General features: G+C 40.1%; 1 protein-coding gene across 3 annotated transcripts in view; it reads left to right on the plus strand.

The window, feature by feature from the left end:
* CDK8 (cyclin dependent kinase 8) overlaps nucleotides 1-15,501 on the plus strand; it is a 56,966-nt gene extending 41,465 nt beyond the window's left edge. Inside the window, exons 4-9 of one of the 3 annotated variants that reach the window (XM_035900430.1) lie at nucleotides 827-896; nucleotides 1,927-1,999; nucleotides 7,665-7,762; nucleotides 9,157-9,235; nucleotides 9,357-9,515; nucleotides 14,296-15,501. In XM_035900430.1, coding sequence (XP_035756323.1) covers nucleotides 827-896; nucleotides 1,927-1,999; nucleotides 7,665-7,762; nucleotides 9,157-9,235; nucleotides 9,357-9,515; nucleotides 14,296-14,421 — 605 coding nt within the window. In that variant the 3' untranslated portion in view covers nucleotides 14,422-15,501. The remainder of the gene's footprint in view (nucleotides 1-826; nucleotides 897-1,926; nucleotides 2,000-7,664; nucleotides 7,763-9,156; nucleotides 9,236-9,356; nucleotides 9,516-14,295) is intronic. The other 2 variants (XR_004842779.1, XR_004842780.1) reach the window with 2 other exon arrangements.
* The last annotated feature ends 303 nt before the right edge of the window (nucleotides 15,502-15,804 follow it).

Here is a 15,804-nt window from a genome sequence, read left to right on the forward strand (position 1 = left end):
GAATCTCTTATTTAAATAAATAATAATTAAATAATTAATCTCTGGTTTATTTATTCACTTAATATTTTTAAGCTCCCAGTCAGTGTTCTGCAGTGGTGTTGAGACTTCGTAAGGATTTGATTTGAATCAAAGTACTTTCCCACAGAGCCTTTTCAGGAGTTGCAGAGCATAATACATTTGAAGCTAGGTGCTGGGAGTGATTTTGTTTGGTTTTTTATATTTAAATCCCTTTCAAGCTTTGTCTATATGGAGGAGTTGAGATGAAATATTCTTTAATTTGAGTGTGCAAACGTTACTTTTTCTTAACCTTTTGTTGGCTAACAGTATTTTTTTTACGTTGAGACAGCAGAAAATGACACGGTACCCCTGGGCATTTTCCTGTAACTAAAGACAGTGCTGTCAGAATGGAAAATCCCTTAGAAGGAGACAGCGTTTGTGGGAGTCTGGTGTACTCCTGTCCAAGATCACGACTGTGCTTGAATAAATTAAATAACAGTCTTGAAGAGTGCAAGCACAAGGGCTGACATGTTTTTCTTTTGGGCATATGGTGATCTTCACTGTAGCTGGCAGCTGTCTCTTTTTTTTTAAAGTTCTTGAGTTAATCAGTACACAACTGGAACCTCTTAGGTGTTGGCATTGTGAAGATTTATTGTGAAGAGGTGATGAAGAAATACGAGCCAAGGAGTACAAAGAAATAAGTAACTGCAAGGCTAGTGAACCAGGCTAAAAAAAAAAAAAAAAATCAGGGCTACAGAGATACTTGGAAAGCCTTTGTTTTACTTGGGGGGGGGAAGAAAAAAATTATTAATAAATACTGATTTTGCAGATAAAGATTGGGAAGACATAAAAAAGATGCCCGAACATTCGACTTTAATGAAAGATTTCCGGAGAAACACGTAAGTCTGCTTTGATTTTACTTCTCCCTCTTACCATAAATTGCTTGTAGCTCAGGTTGTTTTCTATGTACATGCTAAACAAGGACTATGAAATGGTTATGACTTAGATTGTGACAAAAAAAAAAAAAGAAAAAAGAAAGCTGTTTTATAATGGTGAACTTGGCCTGTTGAGACAGTGTGAATCAAAAGAGTAGCCAGAGAGAGCCTGTAAGCGGTGGCAGGCGTGAAGGGGGTGATGCCAGTAAGACCCCACACAGCTCTGAAGATTGCAAAGCACAGTCTGTCGCAGCTGTTTCCAGGACCACAGATTTAGAAATGATTTTTCTGTGATAGCTGCATAAAAGATAACCTTATACTGTTTCCAGCAAACAGTGGGTATAATTGTCAGGTTTGGTGTCTAGAGTAGCTTATGAGGGCTAAAGAAAAGAATACCTTCCAGTTTTGCTGTCACGTTGCCGGAGTCTAATACCTGCACTTAAGACCCTACCCTGTTGCCTTGACTCCATGCTGAGGGATTTGGGGCTGTACTGTTATATACATTTCTTGCATCTGCCATGCTGTTGTTACCATTTAGAAACCTTATTTCTGAGCCTCTCTTCAAAAAAAGTGAATTCACAGGTGTTCTTGTAGCAACCGGTACATTGCAGGAGAGTGTTAAGATGTTTTTTCTGAGCATTTATCTCCATGTGTACTGGCATTAGAAATATATAGAATGAAACTATATAGCAGTAAAATTGCTAAAAGGTATTTTAAATCCAAGTGATAGTTCAGTGTCTGCATGTGGGTTAAAAGTGTGCTTTTTATGTGGATGTGATGTGTTTTTACAAGCATGTGAGAGAAACAGATGCACTTCTGTAGTGTCTGGATGATTTTTAAGCAATCTCTGTTGTTGATAGTTGTGGGTTTTCCCTGCTTAGCGGATTAGCAATGGTGACTAAAATATTCTTGTCAATGTTTCATGGCTCCCAAGAGAGCTTTGTCCTATTAGATTTGCATATTAGAATTCTCACCTTTTTTTTTCCTTCTCTAGGTATACCAACTGCAGCCTTATCAAATATATGGAAAAACATAAAGTTAAACCAGATAGTAAGGCATTCCACTTGGTAAGTTCTTGCATGTATAAAAAAAATAAAACCCTCATTTAAGCTACAGGTGTTCAACCTGAGAGTTGAGCTGGTGTCAGGTATTCTGTGACTAAATTTTATTTTACAAATATTATACCTTATTATAAATAAAGTTAGGAATAACTGATACTCTACAATCTGAAAATTGCAAAACCACTTTATCTTCTCACATTGATAAAATGATTCCGAGTCATTCACTGCATTAGTTTCTGTATCGAGTACATCAGAAGTTTTTAGTCTTTAAGTCATGTTAAGCTTGTAGTTGTATTTGCAGTGTTGCTGCAACTCTTACCCATTTTTCTGCTTTGCATACTTTTAACAGCCTATTTCTTAATTTAAAAACAATCATAAATGCACAATTTTTTTAAATATTCATTATTAAGTTTACATCTTGTGCACTTTTGTTTAAAACAAAAAACCTCAAGACTTGAACAATTAGTTTGGAAATTTCAGTGTGCCTTCCTGGTGCACTAATCCTTTGTAGCTTTCTTATGAAAACTTCCTAGTACTCTTTCAACAATTGGTTTATCTCTAGAATATCTAACTTTTTGTATTAAGACACCAGTTAAAATTATACATTTGCTCAGCCCTAGAAGTGCTTGTGTTACCTTGTTTCAGATGTTACTGTATTGGGCTTTTTCTTCTGTGTTTTTTAAAGAACATTCAAGTTTCTAAAATAAATTCTGTATATGAAGGAGAAAGAATTTAAGTATGTCTGGTCTCTCTGAATGGACATTCTCCTTATCCTGATGTTTCCAACTCAGATTAAATGTTTTCAGGCTAGAATTATAAAATAAATATTTGGGGGGGGGGGCAGGAATGAGGGAAGAAAACAAACAAAACTAGACACAAAATAATCACATGAGAATAGCTTAAAACACTTACTACAGTGTTTTTTCTGTGCAGCATCACAACAGGGTGATAACTGTTTTGAATGTATTCAGCATTTCTGTTCAGCATGTTTGTGTCTATACCAAAAAGCAGTGGTTACATGAAAATGCAAATTTGAGGAATAGTGTCCTTTACCAGGCCGCTACCACCCTTCCATCCTTGGTCATATCTGTCAGTACTGAACAAGAAGATGGGAAGGGGAGTTTGAGTGTGGACCCCTGACTGCACATGCTGTTCCACTGCTGCTTGAGCCACTCATTCCACTTTGGACCTCTACCCACCTTCCCTCAACAAAGCTGATTGGCAAGAGAGCAAACTTGGTGCAATGTGGATGGTGTCAGTCAGGGTCATGCAACCTAAAAAGCAGGGTATTTAGCAGTGTAGACGTAGCCATGTTCTTTTGTACCTCCCATAGATACAGATTGTGAGGGAAGTACTGTGAAGTTCATAGTTAAGTAGCACTGATAGAATCTTCTCAGTTTTCTGGTAACTGCTGTCTGTTGAAACAATACACTGAAAATTGGATCCCATTTAAAAGCCCTGGTCTTTCCAAAGTAACATCTTGAAGCACTGTTCAGGCACTGTCCAAATCAGAAGGTGCCTTAGGTTTCCACCTCTGTTGTTTGAGGCTAGGCTGAACTGCAGATGAGCGCCTTGGGCCCCTCCACCACAGCCTGAACAATTTCAGCGAATCTCTTGGTACCAGTTCTTCCAGAGATACTCCAAAATCTTACTCTTCCACAAACTGTCTCACAGCCCTTTTACTCTCTGCATCAGAACAGATAAAAAAACCTGTTTACATCTAGTATCGTAAAATATGCCAGAACTAATACTTCCCGGACTACTAAATCCAGAGATTGTTGTCATTGCCAAAAATGAAATGTTTTGATTTCTCAACTTGAGTTAACCAGATTTTTCCCCTCTTTACTGACATTCATGCACATGGTCCCTTTTCACATGCAGAACTGATGTGTTACATGAGACAACTTTGGCTCTTTCCTGCTTTTGCAGCTTACATTTTTTTTCCACTTTCACTTTCCTGATTCCACACCCCCCCCAATTGTTTATGCCCTAGGAAATGGGTACACAGCTGCTGCTCCTGGTTATTTGAGTGATGCTTCATCTTCCATTTGGTTACTTTGGTCCATATGAACTGTAGTGATTGTGCCGTTCATTGCTGATATAGAGAGTTTATTATGTCATTCAGCCAGGTGATCTTTTAATTGAACAGTTTTTAAAATAGAAAACATTTGTAGTAGTAAGTGGAAGATTCACTTCTGTGCTGGCATCTGAACAAGGGGGCAAAATAGGAGTCTTGATCCCCTGTGTGATGATCATTGCGCAATCATTAAACTTTTCTTACGGTTTCTGTTTTCTGTTGCTGATTATGATCAAGTTTGTTCACATTTGTCAGCATATGATGGACAGCTTTATAACCTAATTGCCAGAAATTATGCCAGAATTTTGCAATGTTTTTTGATTGTAGTGTTTGTTGGCAACAAAGAATCGCGTGTTGGCAATCCTTTCTCATTTTTTGCCTTCCTCTTTTCTGGCTCCTGAGATTGCTTTTTGAGCTGTTTGAGAGAACAAGAATTGTTCTGTTCAAACCAATATTCTGCAAAGACTACATGCAGGCTCAGAGAGCTGAAATAATTTATTGTGCGTCCTTGCTGATGATGTGAAAAACAAAACTAGATTGATGGTAGTAATACATATTTATTATGTTCTTAACCATGCCATTAAAACTGAAGGCTGAGGAGAGAAAATGTACTTTCCTAAGTTCAGCTATCTGCAGCGTGGGGGTCTGCACTGTGGTTGTGTAGGCTCACTTAATAGCTAGTGAAAGGAGATGACCAGTTCACATATCGATCATGACATTGGGTCTTTATAAAAAGGTGAATTTAATCCCATGAAAAGTATGAATAGCAAATGTAAAATGAACATTATTTGCATGTATAGTTTCTGCGTATCTTGTTAGATCCATGATAAAAAAAAAAAGCTACAGGTTGAAAGCATAGAATTTCTTTTAAAGATCATTGTCTCTGACAGTGTAGTTTTGCCTTGGACCCTGTATGCTATGGGGAAACGTGAATTCTCACTATTTTCCATTTTTTGTCTAATATCTGAAGGTTATCTCATACTGCCTGTATACTTGTCCAGCACAGCCATATTCCATGGAACTGCTAGGTGGATGGGGAGAGAAGTATATGCACATACACCAGACCTTTTGAATGAGAAACACTTTTAGAATGCATCACTGCAATTCAGTGCTCGCTCTGGTCTGCTATTCCTAAAATACAGAAAAACTTCCAGACCTGTGGAGACAGCATGATGTGCCTAATGTGTTTTTTATTGGGAATCACTGTTGAGATGCTGCAGTGACAAACGTATGAAGTCCAGCCAGCTTCTGAAATGTTTACATAGGTGCAAAATGAGAGTGGGAGAGTAAAATCAGTACAAACAGTAAAAACAGTTTTTAGAATTACCTTTCACTCTTTAATGTTGTGCTTAATTTAGACTTCATTTACGTTACTGGTGTTTGAAGTTTCTCGAGGAGTTCCTGGCTATGTATCCTAAGCGTTTCTCATAACACGTCCATCTAAGTAGCAATGGTTGTAGCTTTTTTTTTATACAAATTTTTCACTTTACTTCGGTTAGGTCAGTTTTATTTTCTTAAATTTTAATTTGTGTATTACCTTAGGGTTTTTGCTCTGCTGTTACTGAAATGTCTTGTATGCCATTTTTTTAAAGTTGGGCATCAAGCAGCAAACACCTAGTGTGATTCTTAGCCCTCTGTTAACATTTCCCAGTGAGACTAAGAGGTGCTTTCTCAAAGGGTAAGGTTTTACTGGATCTTTAGTTGAACTGAGTTCAATTACTTTGTAAAACCACAGAATTGCTTAGGTTGGAAAACACCTTTAAGACCATCAAGTCCAACTGTTAACCTAACACTGCCATCCCACCGCTAAGCCATGTCCCTAAGCACCTTGTCTACTTGTCTTTTAAATACTTCCAGGGATGGGGACTCCACCACTTCCCTGGGCAGACCATTCCAATGCTTGACAACCCTTTCAGTGAAGAAATTTTTCCTAGTACCCGATCTAAACCTGCCCTGGTGCAACTTGAGGCCATTTCCTCTTGTCCTACCGCTTGTTACTTGGGAGAAGAGACATTATACTTTGCCTTGTCTTCCACGTATTTATACTTTGCGGTCATCTTCATTGTCTTCAACCAACACGGGCAGTTGTTACAAAGATAAAGGCTGAGGTCTTACACTGATGGTGCAACAGCACCAGAGCTCAGACTTGATGTGCTTGTGGAGGAGGCAGCTTATTAGACTTCTGTAGAGTATTTTGCATCATCTCATGCAAAAAATCAACTAAAATTCAAATTTTTCACAACTGCTCTTCTGAGCAGCGTGTAGCACACAGATGCTGGGAATCCGTATTTGTCGGAATAAATAAGCACACACTGGAGTGGGTGATAAAAAATTTTCTGGCCAGGTGGGTTTTTCAAACATGTTGATTCCTACTTTCTTTTACAGCATAAAGATTTTTCTAAGGAATGACTTCATATAACATCTTTAAAATACTATGGCAGACAATGGAGATGCACTAATGTCACAGTACTAAATAATGAGCAATAACGGACATGGAATCACTTTTGTTTATTAGTTGCTAAGAAATCTTTGAATTCAAATGGTTATCATGTTGCTTCCTGTTAAGTGCAGTGTAGGTGAAGAAACCAGGCTAAATATGTGCATGCTACGTCATCTTGAGGGAAGTGAACAGACCATTAAAGAGAGAAGGACTTTGGGGGGTATGGGTGGATGAAAAGCTGGACATGAGCCGGCAATGCGTGCTGGCAGCCCAGAAGGCCAACTGTACCCTGGGCTACATCAAAAGCGGTGTGGCCAGCAGGGCAAGGGAGGGGATTCTGCCCCTCTACTCTGCTCTGGTGAGAGCCCACCTGCAGTCCTGTGTCCAGCTCTGGGGTCCCCAGCACAAGAAGGACATGGAACTGTTGGAGCAGGTCCAGAGGAGGGCCACAAAAATGATCCAAGGGTTGGAGTACCTCTCCTGTGAAGAAAGGCTGAGAGAGTTGAGGTTGTTCAGCTTGGAGAAGAGAAAGCTCATGGGAGACCTTATTGCTGCCTTTCAGTACTTAAAGGGAGCTTATAAGAAAGATGGGGACAGACTTTTTAGCAGGGCCAGTTACGATGGGACAAGGGGTAATGGTTTTAAACTAAAACAGGGTAGGTTTAAACTGGATATGAGGAAGAAATTCTTTACCATGAGGGTAGTGAAACACAGGAATGTGTTGCCTGGCGAGGTGGTAGAAGCCCCATCTCTGGAAACATTCAAGGCGAGGTTGGACGGGGCTCTGAGCAACCTGATCTGGTTGAAGCAGGCGGTTGGACTAGATGACCTTTAAAGTTCCCTTCCAACCCAAACCATTCTATCATTCCGTGATTCAAGCTGCTGGTACATCACGGAAACTCTTTGAATGTTTGTGTTAGAACATTTGTGGCTGGAACTAACTGAGTGTCCTGGGCTTTGCGAGTAAAAATAGGTGGTTTTCAATAGGAAATGAAGCTACTATTTTAACAAGAGAGAAGAATGTGGTTATGCCATTTATGGTTAGGGTTTTGAGTTCAGACGCATTTGTATCAGCTCATCTTTCATAAATAGTACAGTGAAGTTTCTGTAAGCGGTTTTGGTAATGCAGAGCTTTTTATCTTTTATTTTTGCAGCTTCAGAAATTGCTCACTATGGATCCAATAAAGAGAATTACCTCAGAACAGGCTATGCAGGATCCCTATTTCTTAGAAGATCCTCTTCCCACATCCGAGTAAGTGGTCAGTTTATTAACCTATCAGTACATCCAGAGATGCTTTAGAAATGTGTGCTTGCTCTCTGCTATAAACATGTTTGTGAGTATTGAGCTAAACACTCACTGTCTAACAACCAAAGAAAGCTTATAACCACTAAAATGCCATTTGTGGTTTTTAAAATTAAGTAGCATTCTTATTAATCTCTTGCTTTGTGGAACTTTGATCCTATTAGTCGCGGCACTAATCTTGTTATTCACTGACAGGTTGATTATGCACGCTACAGATCTTTGTAGACAACTGCTAAGTGCCCGCAGGTCCACTTCTCTGCTCCAGAATGCCAGATGACACTCTCTAATTAGTTTACATTTTTCTGTCTTAGCCTTTGTTGTAAATTCAGTGGGTGGGGGAAGTCAACTCCGTGTCTCTGCGCTGTCATCCTTAACAACTTAAATCCATTTTCTGTAGACACTCCTCTTTAATTTGTGCAGGGAGATTCACAAAAGGAAGAAAATTTAGGGACAATGAATGATTTCATTAAAAATTAAGCCCCCCTCCCAAAAGACTAGCCAGAGAGCATGATTGCATACCTTTTGAGGAAAGCTTTTAGTACATCCTGTGCATGATTCTCTACCGTTATCTAGGGAAGAATTTATAAAATACAGTATGTATATTAATAAGCAATTAATTAAAAATAATTTCACTGAAGCCTACTGGATTATTTATAGCAGCTCCTGGCCTGTCTCTGATTTAATGTTGTCAAGTGAGTGATTTGGTTTTGCAGAAACTGCTTTTAGGACAGTGTTTGACAACTTTAGGTTATCACTTTAATGTGAATACACAATGAGTAATGCTAACAGGTGTACAGAGACTTTATAATAAATACATTCTACTGAATAAAGGCAGGTAAATATTAGCTTGCATTAGCAGTAGCAAATTCATGTGGACCATGAGATATGAACTGGCAGGTGAAATTTCTAGTTATTTTTAAACTTTGTTCCAGGTGGTTTTATTAATAGTCAGTGGACTTTCCAGGAGTATTTTTAGTTAGTCCTGAGATTGTGAATTACACCATAGCTGGATTAAGATAGCTCTCTGTGCCCTTGCAGATATCTGCAGATATCAGGTGGTGTCCCTTTCCAGCCACCAGTTTGGTCACCACTTACCAGAAACCATGAAAACTATTGGGAGTTTAAATGAGTGTATAAGAGGCAACTGAAGATTAAAAATAAATGTGAATAGGCTTCCTAAATTTAGAATATGGTGAAAGTAAGACAGGGAAAACTTCTCCATTACTTAACAAGAATTAAGCTGCGGCTCAGGCAACTCGAAACTCGCATGGGTGAAGTATGAATCTTACAGATCTAACCCTTCTGTTCTAATGCAGTGATAAATAGACTTTTTTGGGGGGCAGTGTTTTTGCAGGTTGTCAAATCCCTTACCCAAAACGAGAATTTTTAACAGAAGAAGAACCAGATGATAAAGGAGACAAAGTAAGTACTAGAAGAACAGTATCATCATGCTTCACTGGCTTTCACACTATTTCCTGTTTTTTCATGTTATTTCGCGTACTGCTTTTGAGTTGAAATTTTTCTTTGTGTTTAAACAATTGAGAAGAACCAGCAGCAGCAGCAGGGCAATAACCATACTAACGGAACTGGTCATCCAGGGAACCAAGACAACAGTCACACACAGGGACCCCCACTGAAAAAAGTGAGAGTTGTTCCTCCTACCACTACCTCAGGTGGACTTATTATGACCTCAGACTATCAGGTATTGGTTTTATTCATATATTATGTATTTGGTTCTCATGTTTAACAGCTCTGTTTCTTAAGCTAAAAAAGTAATTTTGTAAATGTCACTCTCTTAAATGGCATTTTTTGGCATCTTTCAGATGTTTTTTCATTTAAGTCAATGGTTTGCCTGTAAATCGATATGCTGATGCTCTTTAGGTTAGCAGTAAGGAAATTAGGATCAGAGATTCTTACAGTTACTAATTTATTACCTCCATATTGGGGAATGCTGATTGTGGACCAGGAGCCTGTTGTGCTGTGCTCTGTTTCACCTAAAAGTACCATTCTTTATTTGAACAAGCCTGTAATGGTAGGAGGCAAGGGATATTACAGTAAAAAACCTGTGAAATCAGAACCTGAACAAGAATTTTAGTTGGGCAAATGGATGGGAAAGCAGTATTTTGGATGACAAACAGAAAGACTGGACGTGATGATGTCAAAATCTTTGTTTTGAAGACCAAGGGAGATTCCAAGTTGAACAAGTCCAGTATTACAGATCTGAAGAGACAGGTGAGGTAGTGGTGATCAATGTGAGGAAGATGAGGAGGAGTGTAGGAAAAAAGCTTGAGGAAAACTTGAAAACTGTGTTCTAGCCTTCCTGTATTTGAGCTCCTGGTCAGACATTAGGAAATGAGAAGAGTCTGGAGCAGAATAATATCTGAGAGTTATCCCAGAGAATGATACCTGAATTTGTGGGTTTGGATGAGGTTAATCCTGGAGACTGGGGAGAACAGTTAAGGACAGAACCTTCAGTTTATGCTAGCTAAGAAATTACTAAAGAGGAGCAAGGAAGACTTCAAATGATACGCGCAGGAGCAGTTAGAGGGGTGGCAGATCTTGGAAGCCTAGGGAATAGAAGATTTCAAGAGGAGGCAGGCTGGTGGCAATGCCTCCTCTTCAGGATGAACTGTTACATACTGGTTCACATGGAATGCATAGTGCAGAAGGCCAACTGGAAGAGAGTCTTGGATGAAATCAAAAGATGGGGAAGGCAGAAATTACTGGCAGTGGTTTTAGTTAATTTAAAAATTAACATCTAAATCTGAGACCCTAATATTGGAAACCCACTTAGCTATGCTTGTATTCTGTAGCAAAACGTAAGGAGAGGTAAAGAATGGTGTCAGTAAAACTCCTGCTGTCAACTTGCTTCTCGCAGTTTGGTACTTACTGCTTCTCCGTAAACACCAGTGGGCTTTGAAATCTTGCATTTCAGTGTTTGTTCCTGAGAGCACCAGATATCCTCAAAGGCTCATCCTTACCCTCATCCTTATATAAATCTGTTATATTTCCAGCATTGGCCAAAACTTGAAAGTAGTAAAAAATGTAAAATAAGGTCATTTTCAGGAGCTTTATTGTGAGACCCTTCGTAAAATCCCCAAGTGCCTTCACTCAGCTTATCCCAGGACATCAATAGCTTATCAGTTTTCAAGGCATTCTCCTTGAACGATGTACATTTTTAGAGCTGCTTGAAATATTTGAAACAGTGGGCAGCCTTGTGGGGGTGCCTCTAAGTATAAACATCGTCTTTCTTTTAGTTGGATTGTGCATTGCAGAGCACTCTTACAGGACCTTCATCCCTTTCAATTTGGCAAGCTGCAGTTGATTGGTGGTTTGGCCTTTTAGCTGGCTCTATCCACCACTTCTGTTCTGTGTGTGTAATTTTAAGAAGGCAAATGCAGCTGCAGTCGATTGCTGGTTTGGCCTTTTAGCTGGCTCTATCTACCACTTCTGTGTGTGTAATTTTAAGAAGGCAAATGCAGCTGTAGCTCTCTTATTCTTCCCCTCGCGTTGAGTCACATATCTAAGGAGATTGATGCACAGGTTGCATGTACTGTGTCAGGGAGCCCCACTTACGTGCCCTATTTACACGCCCTTCACCTCATTTTGCTGCTGCAGCTTGGCATTTTGGACAAACTTCAGCTTCCACTTCTGTGAGCAAGGTTTACTAGTTGAGAAGTCAGAAGACTCGAATTGCTTCGGCAGGAGTTGACGTTGGCTTGTTTTCAGCTCATGCTCATCAAAACTTTCTTACTCTCAGATACCCATCCCAGGATTGTAGCTGGGGGCAGCCCTTGTCAAAAAACATAATTTCAGAATACTTTTGCCTTGAGATGATGATAACTGCTACTTTGCTATCTCTTGAGCTCCTATTGGTAACTTGACTGCTCCTGTCTAATCTTTTTGCTGTCTCTCTTAGGGAAACAAAACACCTGGTTTAAAAAAAAAAAAAAAAAAAAAATTCCCCACACCCCCCTGGCTCTGCCCAAGTCTTGGAAGAAAGAAGAAGGCAGTGGGTAGATTTGTTCTGGTTAAGGTATAACATGGTAATCAAAGGGAGGAGACCTGAACTTGTTGGCACTAGAACAAAAGTAGTTTAAAAGCTGCCTATTGGTGGTTTCAGGTCTCCCTGAAGAAAATTGCTCACATTTTTTGCTTCTGATCCTGCAACTTGAGGAGGCGGCAAACAAATATTACAATACAGCCCTCTGTTTTAATCAAACACCTGTTCCTTTGTTCTTCATTTAATTTGCTCCAATTCCCCATATAAAGCTTGTGAAGGAGGATTGCCATCTCCTGGGCAAGGCACACTAAGACAGTTTCTCCATCCACTCGGAAGTCAAATTACTCTCTGCAGAGCAAGTTGACCTTGTATGCTTTTCTGCCATGCATAAAAATATTAGACGCATGGCACACAGGCTTTCTTGCCTTCTCATTTAAATCTGCAATGTGACACTTCCAAAGGCAATGTGCCTAAACAGGCTGGAGCAATTCCACCACTCTGAGCTTTTGCTTGCGATAACCCTCTGGGGTGCTTAATGGTATTTAGAAAGGATTGGATATTTGCATTTGTTCTTAAACAAAAGCTGTTTGATGCGCTGGGTGTCATGAAAGAATCTGATGATTTTTAATTGCCTCTGTCTTAAAATAAGATCTGTCTTAGGAGTTGGGATGCAGAAAGTGTTTACAACTGACACAAATGGTCAGTTTTTAAATGTTTAAACTTGTGATAGATTCCTACATACAGGAGCCATGCTTGGGCAAAAAGAATATTCGGGGATTTGTGCCTCCGAAGTACATCCTGTATTTGTTACATGGAGAAGGGTGACCCAGAGCTGTGACACGTCTGTTGGCGAGTGACTTAGTCCATCTCTCAGGAGCGAAGGCAAATGTCACAAAAGTTCAGTCACCGTGTTAATGGTGCAGTTCAGCAGTGCTGGTTTGTTCCCGTTGGCCTTAAGTGCAGCTCCAGCCATTTCTTCCCCTTTGCACTACACGCCCTTAGAGAATTAGCTCGGTCCTGTGAGCATATGTCAACAAGTCGAGTTTGCCTTTTCATTTCTGCCATCATCTCAGCATCCTGATTATGGCTTCTGTTCTAAATGCTGAACAGCAGGAAAAAATGGGGTGTTTACTTATTATTTTATGTTGTGACTTCAAACTAGCTTTACAGATTTTACATATTTTACTTTCTCAGGATGTTGGTTCACCATAGTTGCACGTATTCAGGTCTCAGCAGCAATACCCTAGTCCTGGAATATTCACCTCAGAGAAATTTCCAGACCTTTACTAGAAGCAGCTTTTTCTAAAAATCCTAATACACCTTGTGATATCAAGAGTGCAAAGTTATGCAGCAGTTTCTAAACGCTGCAAAATTTGTGAGTGTGTAAACCTTAACATAAACACAAAACAGCACAGTAATGTACTGAAATGGTGTTAACTTAATGAAATGTTAAATGCTACTAAGTGGTCATATGCTTGGGTGAAAAATCTCACATGCAGTCCTCTTTTCCTTTATAATGCATGATGTGTAAATAACCAACTTTCAGGTTAAAACCAAAGCAGGCAGTTGCTGTTTTGCTCAGAGCTTCTTGCAATGATGAATGCTCCACTCAATAAATAATTGTAGAAATGCTGGTTAAGAGGGGCCTCCGGAGACCATCCAGTAGCCCTGTCTCCCACTTGAAGCGGAACTGTTGCTAATGCTAAATCAGGTCAGCCATGGCTTTATCTAGCTGAGTCTTAAAAACCTCCATAGGTGGAGACTTTGCAGCCTCTCTGGGCAAGTTCTTCTAGTGCTAGACTGGTCTATTAGTGATTTTAATTTTTTTTTTTTTTCCCCCCCCTCACCCTAATGTCCAACCTGAACCTCCCAAGCCACAGTCTGGCCACTTCCCCTTGAAATATCTGATTCCACTGGGAGGCATGTGGCTGCTGTCTTTAACTCTCCTTCAAGTATTTGTAAGGCTGCTGCTGGATGACACCTTAGCCCAAATAGTCACAGTGCTCTCAGCCTCCTAGGTCATACAAAGATGTGGCAAGCATATCCTTTGCATAGGAGGATCTCCAGAATAACGCAGAGTGGCTCATCAGCAGTAAGATGCACCGCTGGGACCTCCGCCCCAACGTACCTCCTCAGCAGGGGAAGGGAGCAAGCAGAGAAGACCGCTGCCGTGAGCGGTGGTAGCCTTGTGTAAGGTGCAGGTGTACTGTAGCCATCTGGAGGGTTGGCTGGAGGTTTGACTGTGATGGGTGTAGATGAGGATGGATAACCGAGGGATGGTAATTGTCACTTTCTAATCTGGTATTCTTGATGTTCACACCCGTACCTGCTGTAGTCAGAGTAGAGAAGCCTGGCAGCGCGGCTGCTTTGAGACTGTGTGTGCTCAGTACCCCCTGAAGAAATAAACGGGTAGGCGAAACGGCCCTGCAATGTACCTGTTACGAAGGATTGCATTTCCTCTGCTTTTACCCCTCTGCAGCGTTCCAACCCCCATGCTGCCTACCCCAACCCCGGACCAAGCACATCACAGCCACAGAGCAGCATGGGATATTCAACTACCTCCCAGCAGCCGCCACAGTACTCGCATCAGACACATCGGTACTGAGCTGCATCCCAATAACGTCAATGCACTGTTGCTAATGCTGCAGGACCGGCCGCACAGCTGCCTGCCTGGAACCCGGCTTGGGCCACGAGAATGTACTGTACAACCACACCTCCAACCTGTCCGATCGCCACGATCCACCCCCTTCCACAGAGCGGAGTAGTGGCTCCCAAATTGTACCTGGTTTTGGGGTTAGACTTGAACAGAAAGTGCTAGCACAGTTTGTGTTGTGGATATGCTACTTCCATAGTTTACTTGACATGGTTCAGACTGACCGATGCATTTTTTTCAGTGACAGTCTGTAGCAGTTGAAGCTGTGAAATGTGCTAGGGGCAAGCATTTTTGTTGTCGTATGTGGTGAATTCTCTTGATGTAACAACTTTATCTGACCAATAGTACACAACATCTTTGAACTGGTACTTGAAGCATACAGTATATGTTACCATGGCAAAAAAGCAAACTAACCGTGACTCTGAGACAATTTTGATAGACGTTTATTTTTAGTGACTTTTGTGGGTTGGTTCATTTTCCACCTAGATCGATGTTTTACGACCGACACGATTGCTACGATGAGATTTTTTTAAAAACATGAAAATGTTTGCATTTTTTCCAGCAATTACAAATGTCCCAAAGATTAATTTCCAACATAACTTTTTGGTTTTAAATCTATGACTTGACTGGTATTAAAGCTGCTATTTGATAGTAAAATAAGTATGTTGTCATTGATATGAACATGTTTGGTTCGGCAAACAAACTAAAATGATTGTCATAGACAGTGTTTTGGTTTTTTTTTTTCCTGTTGGTGTTAATGATTTGTGAGCATGCTTTGGGATTAAAAAAGCATGAATGATATTTCCTAAAAAGGTGCGGCATCCATTCAGATATTTCGTCATGATTTTTGAGAACCAGCTTGGTGTAGTGGATTCTAAATTTTGTTCAGTTAATTATTTTTTCTTTTTTAAATGTTCACACGTTGTTTAGGGGTGCCATCCCTACAGCAGAGGATCAAGGTGTTAGGAGAGCCTTAGAATTTATGAGGAAAAACTTACATACAATGTACTGTATCAAACTATTTTACATGAATGACGCAAGTATTCTGAATAAAAAAAAAATCAAACATTGTTAAAACAAGGTGTTATGTAATAAATTTATTTTTCATAAATCTGCATATGACCTTTGCCTGTATTCCTTTTTACCGGCGACAACATCCCGCTCCCCCATCATACACCTGTATCGGGTTGTGTCCTCAGAAACGATATCTGACAGGAGTTTTTCTAGCAAGTGGACAGGTTTCCATGAACTGACGAGAAGGATTTTTTGTTTTAACAGCAGAAAACAATACAGTGACTTTATAAAACGTCGTTACCCCTGTTGCATGTACATGTA

Source organism: Egretta garzetta, unplaced genomic scaffold (assembly GCF_000687185.1).
Source record: "Egretta garzetta isolate BGI_Z169 unplaced genomic scaffold, ASM68718v1 scaffold98, whole genome shotgun sequence".
Lineage (NCBI taxonomy): Eukaryota > Metazoa > Chordata > Aves > Pelecaniformes > Ardeidae > Egretta > Egretta garzetta.